This window comes from Anas acuta, chromosome W, assembly GCF_963932015.1.
Source record: "Anas acuta chromosome W, bAnaAcu1.1, whole genome shotgun sequence".
NCBI lineage: Eukaryota > Metazoa > Chordata > Aves > Anseriformes > Anatidae > Anas > Anas acuta.
This window is the reverse complement of record NC_089016.1, coordinates 2,994,431-3,007,077: the sequence shown is the minus strand read 5'-3', so window position 1 is coordinate 3,007,077 and position 12,647 is coordinate 2,994,431. Positions and strand designations below refer to the sequence as shown.

General features: G+C 48.9%; 1 protein-coding gene across 1 annotated transcript; it reads right to left on the bottom strand.

Moving 5' to 3' along the window:
• Window positions 1-3,957: 3,957 nt before the first annotated feature.
• LOC137847111 (olfactory receptor 14A16-like) lies at window positions 3,958-5,544 on the bottom strand. Its single transcript, XM_068665392.1, has one exon. The coding sequence runs from the start codon at window positions 5,428-5,430 to the stop codon at window positions 4,495-4,497; it is 936 nt and encodes a 311-aa protein (XP_068521493.1). The 5' UTR covers window positions 5,431-5,544; the 3' UTR covers window positions 3,958-4,494.
• Window positions 5,545-12,647: the final 7,103 nt, after the last annotated feature.

The window sequence follows — 12,647 nt, the reverse complement described above, 5'->3', positions numbered from 1 at the left end:
AAGACAGAGGCCAGGAGGCAGCTGTTCAGATGCAGACACCAGGTGACAATGGAGGTGCCAGAGAGACATTAGAGTGATATTTGAAGTGCCAAATCCCTCTGGGCCATAAACAGAGATTTTATTGATGTGCGTTCAGTATAATATAATTGTAGCCATTTCTCAAGAGCAAAGAAATAAAAAGCAAGCTATGACTTGGTTGCAATAACTGAAACATGGTGGGACTATGCTGATCACTGGACTGCTACAATGAATGGCTATAAGCTGTTCAGAGGGGACAGGCAGCACAGAAGGGGTGGTGGTGTGTTTTTTTATATTAGAGAATGTTTTGATGTTGTGGAACTCGAGTCTGGGAATGATAATGTTGAGTACATATGGGTTAGGGTCAGCGGGAAGGCCAACAAGGCAGGCATCATGCTGGGGGTCTCTTATAGATCACCAAACCAGGATGAGGAGATGGATGAGGTGTTCTACAAGCAGCTGGCAGAAGTTGCGCAATCACCAGCACTTGTTCTGATGGGGGACTTCAACTTCGCAGACATATCCTGGAAATGCAATGCAGCTCAGAAGAAGCAGTCTAGGAGGTTCCTGGATAGTGTCAAGGATAGCTTCCTGACCCATTTGGTTAGTGAGCCTACCAGGGGAGGTGCCCTGCTAGACCTGGTGTTCAAGAACAGAGAAGGACTGGTGGGAGATGTGGTGGTCAGGAGCTGGCTTGAACAGAGTGACCACGAAAAGGTAGAGTTCTCTATTCTTGGTGAAGTCAGGAGGGGGATCAGTAAAACTGCTGTCTTGGACTTCCGGAGGGCAGACCTTGAGCTCTTCAGGACACTGGTTGGCAGAGTCCTTTGGGAGACAGTCCTGAAGAGCAGAGGAGTCCAGGAAGGCTGAGCACTCTTCAAGAAGGAAATCTTAATGGCTCAGGAGCAGACTGTCTCCACATGCCCAAAGATGAGCCAGCATGGAAGAAGACTGGCCTGGCTGAACAGAAAGTTATGGCTAGAGCTTAGGAAGAAAAAGAGGGTTTAGGATATTTGAAAAATTGGCAGGCCTTTCAGGAGGGCTATAAAGATGTCATGAGGCTGTGCAGAGACAAAATTAGAAAGGCCAAAGCTCATCTGGAGCTCACTCTGGCTACTGCTGTTAAAGATAACAGAAAATGTTTTTATAAATACAGAAACACAAAAAGGAGGACTAAGGAGAATCTCCATCTTTTACTGGATGTGGGGGGAAACTTAGGACAAGAGATGAGGAAAAGACTGAGGTGCTGTCGTGGTTTAGCCCGGCCAGCAGCTAAACACCACGCAGCCGTTCGCTCACCCTCCCCCCTCCCTCTCTGGGACGGGGGAGAGAAATGGAAAGTGAAGCCCGTAAGTTGAGATAAAGACAGTTTAATAAGACAGGAAAACAATAATAACAAAATAATAATAACAATAACAATAACAATAATAATAATAATAATAATAATAATAATAATACAATGGTGATTATAGGAAAGTAATAATATGTACAAACAAGTGATGCACAATGCAATTGCTCACCACCCGCTGACCGATGCCCAGCCTAACCCCGAGCAGTCCGGCCCCCTCCCCCCGGCTAGCCACCCCTATATATTGTTTAGCATGACGTCAGATGGTATGGAATACCCCTTTGGCTAGTTTGGGTCACCTGTCCTGGGTCTGTCGCCTCCCAGCTCTTACTGCACCCCCAGCCTGCCCGTTGGCAGGACAGAGCAAAAGGCTGAGATGTCCTTGGCTTAGTATAAGCACTGCTCTGCAACAATTAAAGCATCGGGGTGTTATCAGCACTCTTCTCGTCCTAAGCCAAGACACAGCATTCCACCAGCTACTAGGAAGAAAATTAATTCTGTTCTAACTGAAACCAGGACAGGGCTTTATGGTTTTTAGAATTAGGTTTGTAAGGTTTTTAGGGATAGGGCTTTAGGGTTTTTAGGGTTAGGATTGTAAGGGCTTTTTAGGGTTAGGGTTTTAGGGTTTTTAGGGTTAGGGCTTGAGGGTTTTTAGAATTAGGGTTGTAAGGGTTTTTAGGGTTAGGATTGTAAGGGATTTTTAGGGTTAGGGCTTTAGGGATTTTAGGTTTAGAGCTTTAGGGTTTTTAGAATTAGGGTTGTAAGGGTCTTTTGGGTTAGGGCTTTAGGGATTTCAGGGTTAGGGCTTTAGGGATTTTAGGGTTAGGGCTTGAGGGTTTTTGAGGTTAGGGCTTTAGGGATTTTAGGTTTAGGGCTTTAGGGTTTTTAGAATTAGGGTTGTAAGGGTCTTTTGGGTTAGGGTTTTAGGGATTTTAGGGTTAGGGCTTTAGGGATTTTAGGGTTAGGGCTTGAGGGTTTTTAGGGTTAGGGTTGTAAGTGTTTTTAGAATTAGGGTTGTAAGGGGTTTTAGTGTTAGGGTCTTAGGGTTTTTAGGGTTAGGATTTTAGGGTTTTTAGGGTTAGGGCTTGAGGGTTTTTAGAATTAGGGTTGTAAGGGTTTTTAGGGTTAGGGTCTTAGGGTTTTTAGGGTTAGGATTTTAATGGATTTTTAGGGTTAGGGTTTTAGGGTTTTTAGGGTTAGGGCTTGAGGGTTTTTAGAATTAGGGTTGTAAGGACTTTTAGGGTTAGGATTGTAAGGGATTTTAGGGTTAGGATTGTAAGGGATTTTAGCGTTAGGATTGTAAGGGTCTTTAGGGTTAGGGCTTTAGGGATTTTAGGGTTAGGGCTTTAGATTTTTTAGGGTTAGGGTTGTAAGGGTTTTTAGGGTTAGGGTTGTAGGGGTTTTTAGGGTTAGGGCTTGAGGGTTTTTAGTTTTAGGGCTTTAGGGTTTTTAGGGTTAGGGTTGTAAGGGTTTTTAGGGTAAGGGTTTTTAGGGTTAAGGTTGTAAGTGTTTTTAGGGTTAGGGTCTTAGGGTTTTTAGGGTTTGTATTGGAAGGGATTTTTAGGGTTAGGTTTTTAAGGTTTTTAGGGTTAGGGCTTGAGGGTTTTTAGAATTAGGGTTGTAAGTGTTTTTAGGGTTATGATTGTAAGGGATTTTAGGGTTAGGGTTTCAGGGATTTTCGGGTTATGGTTGTAAGGGTTTTTAGGGGGCAGTGCCAAGTAGCCTGCTTCTCTTGCTGAGTCTATGCCCAGCACAGCATCCAGCAGGATGGGGTTGTGCCTTTGTGATCCCATTCCCTCCCGCTCCTGCCCTTCCTGGACCATTTCCTCCTGGGTACCAGCTCATGAAGGCTTTTTCAGTGGGTCAAAGCATGTCACCTCCTCACAGGAGCTTCTTTCCTGGGCCATGCTAAAGCACCTTTGAGTTGCAGACCTCTCATCAGCACTGACTTCTTGCTGGAGCTGCTGGAAATTGCCTAAGAAGCAAGGAAAGCTCAGATTGGTTTTGTTTCCCTCTGGAGGAGGGGAACAAATTTTTTCCTGATGGAGGTTATGGGGCTGTGGCTCTGTGCTGGGGTGCCAAGGACCTGTTGAGCCTGTTTGCTGTCACTTTGTTTTACCTTTTTTGAGCCCGTTGGAAAACTTGCCACCACCCAGAGGAACAGCACGGTTGTGTGAAGGAGGTTGTGAGGGCAAATTGCTTCCTTCTTAAGAAGAGCTTTCTCTGCCTCATGTCATCCTCCATGCAAGCAGAGAATTCCTCCCGGTCTCCTCTCCAGCATATCCCAGTTCCTGACCGCCTGCAGCCCCTTCTCCAGGGACATCCGTGTTATCTGTGGCTGTTGTAGCAGTTCAGGGCAACCACAGGGAATTTCAAGTGGCTCAGACCATGTCCTTAAATCCCAGCTATGGTTCTTCATTGAAGGGGACATGAGTCGTTCCTCAGGCTCCCTTCCCTGCAACCTCTGTGTCTCTGCTGCCTCTCATGGGACTACAGAACCCTAATTAGCCCAGGTAGTTTTCCACTTAGCCCTTTGGGGGACGTTCTGAAGCTGCATTTGCTGCCCACCCCTAGAAACGGGCTGTCTGTGAATAACCCTGTGCTCTCCTGGGCAGGAGGCAGTGGGACATCAGCATCTGACACGAGCCCTGTCACATGCTGGACAGTCCCAAGCAGATATATCCTGACCATTCCCATCTCCAGTGGCTCTGGGCACCCACAGATAAGAGCTGAATCCATCCCAAAATTCCCTATAAAATCACCCAATAATCTCATCCTCAAATGGAGAACACAAGGTTAACAGCGGGCCCTGTTAGGGTGCAATTTCTTGAGAGTATTCTTGACTCCATCAAAAGGAAAAAAGTCTTAAACTTCAGACACAGCACTGAAGACATCCCCTTTTATTACAGAGAAGTAAAAAAGGAATACAGCTCTGACATAAATACATTTAAAGATGGCTTCTGGGACAGAGGGACTGGGCTTGTGCCTCTGGAGGAGTGAGACAAATCCAGACATTCATGTCCAAACGGGGTAGTCAGAGAAAAATGTCCAAAGCACAAGAAAACAAAACAAAACAAAAAAACGAACAAACTGCAACAACAGCAAAAAAGTGAATAAATATGGGTGGCTTAGTCCTGCTGAAGTACTGCCAACAGAATCATTTTTTTCAGGGAATCCTTCAGCTCCTGGTTCCTCATGCTGTAGATGAGGGGATTCAGCGTTGGAGGCACCACCGAGTACAGGACTGCCACCACCAGATCCAGGGATGAGGAGGAGATGGAGGGGGGCCTCAGGTAGGCAACTGTGCCAGTGCTGATGAACAGGGAGACCACGGCCAGGTGAGGGAGGCACGTGGAAAAGGCTTTGTGCCGGCCCTGCTCAGAGGGCATCCTCAGCACGGCCCTGAAGATCTGCACGTAGGACAGGACAATGAAGACAAAACACCCAAAAGCTAAACAAAGACTAACTGCAATGACCCAAAGTTCCCTGAGGTAGGCACCCGAGCAGGAGAGCCTGAGGATCTGGGGGACTTCACAGAAGAACTGGTCCAGGGCGTTGCCTTGACACAGTGGTATGGAAAATGTATTGGCCGTGTGCAAAACAGAATAGAAAAAACTTCCGCCCCAGGCAGCTGCTGCTGTTTTCATACAAGTTCTGCTGCTCATAAAGGTCCCGTAGTGCAGGCGTTTGCAGATGGCAACGTAGCGGTCATAGGCCATGACGGTGAGAAGGGAATATTCTGCTCCAAGCAAGAAGAAGAGAAAAAAGACTTGGGCAACGCATCCTGAGTAGGAGATGGTCCTGGTGTTCCACAAAGCAATAACCATGGCTTTGGGGACAATGGTTGAGATGCAGCCCAGGTTGAGGAGGGCGAGGTTGAGGAGGAAGAAGTACATGGGGGTGTGGAGGCGGTGGTCACAGGCTACGGCGGTGAGGACAAGGCCGTTGCCCAGGAAGGCAGCGAGGTAGATGCCCAGGAAGAGCCCGAAGTGCAGGAGCTGCAGCTGGCATGTGTCTGCGAATGGCAGGAGGAGGAACTCTGTGGGGAAGCTGCTGTTGGACATTTGCTGCCTCTGGGAACAAAGCCTGTCCAGGGTGGAGAAATACGGGGTAGATTTCTCTGAGCAACTCTACTCCCTACAAACCTACCACCACACCCGTGCCCTTTCAGGAAAATCTTTGTGCAGCTCCCTTTTCCTTGAGCTCTGGGTTGTACAAAGCTGAGGCTGACAGCACAGCAAGGACTCTGCTCTGGACTCCAGAAAAGCAAGTCCTGCCCTACAGCAGCTGGTAAATAGCAACGCAGGGGGATCCCCAATTAATTCACTTGTTGTAATAAAGGTTGTTTCAACACTGCTGCTCGTGGTTAACCTGACTGCAGAGCAGAGCTGTGAGAATTTTGTTTTGTTGAACCTATTCCAGGGGCCCCACCACACACGACGAGCTCTTTTATGGAAAAATAAATCAATTAAGAAATAAATCCGCTGTGATCAAAGTGAAATCTTGTGGGTCCTGGGAGGCGAAGGGACTGTCTCTTAGTGCTGAGGGTGGACGGCCAGCCTGTCCATCAGTCCCAGCCTCAGGCGCCCTGTGCTGGCAGCTCGGTGAGGATGGGAGGATGATCACACTCTGAGAAGAACCTGGGCACTGCTGAGAGCAGAGGAATCGAGTCTGAAAATGTGAATCGACAACTCCCCGCCCCGTGTTGGTGTACCTGAGGAGGACCTCAGCTCTCCCCTCCCAGCCAGGGACACAGAGGACTCATTGCAGATGCCCACGGACACCATCCAGCAGCATTTCCACCACCTTAGCACTGAGCTGCCTTCTTCATCGGGTTCCTAGAGAGCAAAGCTGCCTTGGGAGAGCTGTGCCCTTTGTGGATGGCAGCCTGCAGCCCAGCAGGACAACCCAGGGAAAGAGAGAGATGTCCTGAGGATGGGGTGTCCTGCAGGGAGGGTCAGCTCATTGCCAGCCCCACGCACTGCAGGGCTCACTCAAAACACAAAACACCAAAAGCACAAAACACCAAAAGCACCAAAACTCAAAGCACAGAACAATTTACTTCAAGAATCCCTTTCGGCCACCTACCTCTTGAAGATTCCCTTCTGGCATGTCTTGGGGGTGCTGTGGAGCTGTGAGCAGCCTGCCCCGGTGCACAGTCCCTGGGGCACAGCAGGGACCCTGCTCTGCACCACAGCCCTGGCCACCCCTGACTTCACCCTGTCTGCACAGCCTGGAGCTGGCCCCATATGAATGAAACCCCATGTCCTGTCCTTCTGTCAGCTTAGGCAGGTAATCCCTGCTCTAGAGCTTGTTCTTCTCCTCTTATTCAAATTCTGAGCCCCCCTGAAAGCTCCCACAGATGTGGGATTTACCAGCAAATCTGGAGATGGCACCAGGAACAACAGCTGCCTTTTCCTGCAGCCAGAGACTTACCCTGTTCAGGGCTGTGAAGATTTCTCCCGCAGTGAGCTCTCAGCATCCCCCCTCCACACTGCCTTTAACATCTCCCTCCCTTCTCTCGGCCACCCTTGTCCCCTGCAGGCAGTGTCCCCAGCCCTGCTGCGCTGTGCAGAGGAGCTGCTCCTGGACAGAGCTGTCTCTCTGCAGTGCTGCCTGCTTGCCAGGAGCTCCCCTTGGGCCCAGGAGCCCGGCCCAGCTCAGCAGCACAGGGAGCTCTTGACAAGTCCTTGGACCTCCAGGGAAATCAACTTTGAATTGAACTGATGCAATCACTGTTCTTCCTTCTCTCCACTAGGAAGAGACACCTAATTCCAGTGCTATCTTTTCCCCTAAGTATGTGTTCATTGTGGGAATCACCTTTTGTTGTCCTGTTATTAGTTAGGACAACAAATTTTATTCCATCTCTTTTGAGAACCTGTAAATATTCAGGAGAAGCAATCTTCTTCACAGCAAATGAAATCCTTCTGTCTACACAGACTACACAACCCATCAAGCTCATAGAATCATAGAATATTTGGGGTTGGAAAGAACCTTAAGATCTAGTTCCAGTCCCTGTGAAATGGGCAGAGTCTCGTCTCACTAGACCAGTTTGCTCAATGTCCCATCCAACCTGACCTTGGACACTACTGCAGATGAGGCACCCACCACTTCTCTGGGCAACCTGTTCCAGTGTCTCTCCACCTGCCTTTGAAGAATTTCTCCTTTAGGTCTGACCTAAATCTACTCTCTTCTAGCTTAAAAGCACTTCCCCTTGTCCGATCACTACACTCCCTGGTAGAGTCTCTCCACATCTTGTTCCTATTTTTCTCTCCCTGTTCTGTTAAGAATGGGGAGGGAGAGGGCCTCCTGGGACACAACTCATCTGAGGACAAAACCTGACCTAGAAGTGTTAAAGTAGGCAGTGAGGGAGCCAGACCTGGTCAGTCACACTGACTGGTGAGAACATGAGAGAGAGAGAAAATATTTCTTCCAGCAAGGTTATATGACTAGGAACCTTGCCAGTTGGGAAACCAAGGGAAAAGAGGGAATACTGGTAAAAGAGGATGTCCTATGAGGAGAGGCTGAGGAAACTTAGGTTGTCTAGTCTGGAGAAAAGAAGGCTGAGGGGAGACCTCATTGCTCTCAGTGACTTCATCTTCCCTTCCCTTCCCTTCCCTTCCCTTCCCTTCCCTTCCCTTCCCTTCCCTTCCCTTCCCTTCCCTTCCCTTCCCTTCCCTTCCCTTCCCTTCCCTTCCCTTCCCTTCCCTTCCCTTCCCTTCCCTTCCCTTCCCTTCCCTTCCCTTCCCTTCCCTTCCCTTCCCTTCCCTTCCCTTCCCTTCCCTTCCCTTCCCTTCCCTTCCCTTCCCTTCCCTTCCCTTCCCTTCCCTTCTTGTGGAGTCTTGTCTTCTCAACACTAAACAATCCCAACTCTCTCAGCCACTCTTCACAGGAGATGTATTTGGTGTGCATGGTATGCTTTTGGTAGTGGGGTGGTGGGCTGCACAGGGTGCTGGAGGGTGAGGAATATCAATTTGATCACTTTGGGTCAGCTTCTCTGGCTGTGTCTCATCACAATGTCTTGCACGCTCTCAACCCATGTGTCGTGGGGGGCAGTATGAGAAATGGAAACCTGTGATGCTGTGCTTACATGGCTCAGCACTAAGTGAATGTCTAATATCTAATATAAAACTACTCTCTTTTCATTTTATAACCATTACCCCTTGTCCTGTCACTACATTCCCTGATAAAATGTCCCTCCCCAGCTTTTCTGTAGGCCCCCTTTAGGTACTGGAAGGTTGCTGTAAGGTCTCCCCATAGCCTTCTCTTTTCCAAGAGGGCTTTGGAGTTTTTGACAAACCCCAGTTCTCCCAGCCTCTCTTCATAACAGACCTGCTCCAGCCCTCTGAATGATTTTGTGGCCCTGTTCTGGGCCTGCTCTACTAAGCTGGTATGTCTTGTATGCTGAGCTGAAATAAAAAAGAAATAAAAAGATTGGCACGTATTGAGCTATTGAAGAAACACTAAAAAGTCTGTATTTTTCTTTTATTCATGGTGTGAGGAATATTGGGTAATATTGTATCTTTCTTCACAACTAATAGTAACACTTGATGAAACATGGTTTTCCTACAAATGGCTGAACTTTTGTTCATCACTGGCAAATAGTGAATAATGAGTCCTTTTAATTTTATTTTATTTTATTTTATTTTATTTTATTTTATTTTATTTTATTTTATTTTATTTTATTTTATTTTATTTTATTTTATTTTATTTTATTTTATTTTATTTTATTTTATTTTATTTTATATTTTTATTTTACTTTGCATATATGCAGAGCTCTTGGTTTATTTATTAAGCTGTCTTTATCTCAGCACACAAGGTTTCTCACTTTCAGACCCCCTGGCTGGGAGGACCAAAATTGCTGCTGTGTGGTGCTTAGCTACTTCCAGGTTAATCCACAACAAAACCTTACAGAGTAAGTAAGGAGTCAGAGTAGATCTATATCCACTGCTCTGCCCTCATCTGCCAGGCCAGTCATTTCGTCATGGACATTTCATGCCCAAATTGATTAAATGTGGCTTCCCCTACCTGAAGATGTCCCAACGGCTCAAGATGATTTTCTTCTCCTTCCAGAGCCTGGAAATGGGTTCCAGGATGGGCTCCACCATCTTCACAGTGATGGAGTGGGGTCACAGAATCACAGAATTTCTAGGTTGGAAGAGACCTCAAGATCATCGAGTCCAACCTCTGACCTAACACTAACAGTCCCCACTAAACCATATCCCTAAGCTCTACATCTAAACGTCTTTTGAAGACTTCCAGGGATGGTGACTCCACCACCACCCTGGGCAGCCTGTTCCAGTGTCTAACAACCCTTTCGGTAAAGAAGTTCTTCCTAATATCCAACCTAAATCTCCTCTGGCACATCTTAAGCCCATTCCCCCTCGTCCTGTCACCAGGCATGTGGGAGAACAGGCCAACCCCCACCTCGCTACAGCCTCCTTTAAGGTATCTGTAGAGAGCGATAAGGTCGCCCCTGAGCCTCCTCTTCTCCAGGCTGAAAAGGCCCAGCTCCTTCAGCCGCTCCTCGTAGGACTTGTTCTCCAGGCCCCTCACCAGCTTCGTCACCCTTCTCTGGACCCACTCAAGCACCTCGATGTCCTTCTTGTAGCGAGGGGCCCAAAACTGAACACAGTACTCGAGGTGCGGCCTCACCAGAGCCGAGAACAGGGGGACGATCACCTCCCTAGCCCTGCTGGTCACACTGTTTCTTATGCAAGCCAGGATGCCGTTGGCCTTCGTGGCCACCTGAGTACACTGCTGGCTCATATTCAGCCGACTGTCCACCATCACTCCCAGGTCCTTCTCTGCCTGGCAGCTCTCCAACCACTCATCTCCCAGCCTGTAGCTCTGCTTGGGGTTATTGCGCCCCAGGTGCAGGACCCGGCACTTGGCCTTGTTGAACTTCATGCAGTTGACCTCAGCCCATCGGTGCAGCTTATCCAGATCCTCCTGCAGAGCTTTTCTACCCTCAAGCAGATCGACACACGCACCTAACTTGGTGTCATCTGCAAACTTACTGAGGGTGCACTCAATGCCCTCATCAAGATCATCAATGAAGATATTAAAGAGGACCGACCCCAGCACCGAGCCCTGTGGGCCGCCACTAGTGACTGGCCTCCAACTGGACTTGACTCCATTTACCACAACTCTTTGGGCCCGGCTATCCAGCCAGTTTCTAACCCAACGAAGCGTGCGCCAGTCCAAGACAAGAACAGCCAGTTTCTTGAGGAGAATGCTGTGGGAGACGGTGTCAAAAGCCTTGCTGAAGTCAAGGTAGACCACATCCACAGCCTTTCCCTCATCCAATAAGTACGTCACTTTGTCATAGAAGGAGATCAAGTTCGTCAAGCAGGACCTGCCTTCCATAAACCCATGCTGACTGGGCCTGATCGCCTGCTTGCCCTGCAAGTGCTGCGTGATGACTCATCAAGAGAATCTGCTCCATGAGCTTCCCTGGCACTGAGGTCAAACTGAGAGGCCTGTAGTTTCCCGGGTCAGTCCTCTGGCCCTTCTTGTAGATGGGCGTCATGTTTGCTAGCCACCAGTCAACTGGGACCTCCCCCGATAGCCAGGACTGCTGATAAATGATGGAGCTTGATAAATGATAAATGATGGAGCTTGATAAATGATAAATGATGGAGCTTGGCCAGCTCCTCTGCCAGTTCTTTCAGTACCCTTGGGTGGATCCCATCCGGCCCCATTGACTTGTGCACATCCAAGTGCCATAGCAGGTCACCAACCAGTTCTTCGTGGATGGTGAGGGCCACATCCTGCTCCCCGTCCCCTTCCACCAGGTCAGGGTACTGGGTATCCAGAGAACAACCGGTATTGCCGCTAAAGACTGAGGCAAAGAAGGCATTGAGCACCTCCGCCTTTTCCTCATCTCTTGTAACTAAATTTCCCCCCGCATCCAGTAAAGGATGGAGATTCTCCTTAGTCCTCCTTTTTGTGTTGATGTATTTATAGAAACATTTTTTGTTATCTTTAACAGCAGTAGCCAGATTGAGGTCCAGATGAGCTTTGGCCTTCCTAATTTTGTCCCTGCACAACCTCGCAACATCCTTATAGTCCTCCCTAGTGGCCTGTCCACTTTTCCAAAGATTATAAACCCTCTTTTTCCTCCTAAGCTCAAGCCACAGTTCTCTCACAGTTGAGCCAGGCTGGTCTTCTTCCCTGCCAGCTCATCTTTGGGCACGTGGGGACAGACTGCTCCTGCGCCATTAGGATTTGCCTCTTGAAGAGCGCCCAGCCTTCCTGGACCCCTCTGCCCTTCAGAACCGCCTCCCAAGGGACTCCACCAACTAGTGTCCTGAGCAGCCCAAAGGCAGCCCTCTGGAAGTCCAATACAGTGGTTTTACTGGTCCCCTTCCAGGCCTCGCCAAGAATAGAGAACTCCACCATTTCGTGGTCACTCTGCCCAAGACAGCTCCTGACAATCACATCCTCCACCAGTCCTTCTCTGTTTGTGAAGAGAAGGTCTAGCAGGGCACCACCCCTGGTAGGTTCACTAACCAGCTGCGTCAGGAAGCTATCTTCCACGCTCTCCAGAAACCTCCTAGACTGCTTTCTCAGGGCTGTGTTGTGCTTCCAGGATATGTCAGGGAAGTTGAAGTCCCCCACGAGTACAAGCGCTGACGATTTCGCAACTTCTGTCAGCTGCCTGTAGAACTCCTCATCCGTCTCCTCATCCTGGTTCGGCGGTCTATAGCAGACCCCGACCAGGACGCTAGCCTTGTTGTCCCTGCCGATCCTAACCCAAAGGGACTCGACCTTGTCATTCCTAGCCTCGAGTTCTACAACATCGAAAGACTCTCTAATATAGAGAGCCACACCACCACCCCTTCTGTGCTGCCTGTCCCTTCTGAAGAGCTTATAGCCAGGCATAGCAGCACTCCAGTCATGAGACTGGTCCCACCACGTTTCCGTGATGGCAACCACATCGTAGCCTGCCCGCTGCACAATGGCTTCCAGCTCCTCCTGTTTGTTACCCATGCTGCATGCATTGGTGTAGATGCACTTCTGCTGGGCCTTTACCTTATCCTCTGGCCTTGCCATTGTTCCCCCTGGCACAGCCCCAACAATCCTTGCTTCAGCCCCATCCCCTTTCTTACCTAGTTTAAAGCCCTATCAATGAGCCCCGCCAGCTCCTGGCCCAGGATCCTTTTTCCCCTAAAGGATAGGGACCCGTCTACGGCCATCAGGCCGGGTGCTTTGTAAAGTGCCCCATGGTCGAAAAACCCAAGATTTCTGCGTTGGCACCACCCCCGGAGCCACGTGT

Coding starts and splice junctions, on each gene's coding strand:
- LOC137847111 (XM_068665392.1), bottom strand. CDS start 5,430: ATGTCCAACAGCAGCTTCCCCACAGAGTTCCTCCTCCTGCCATTCGCA.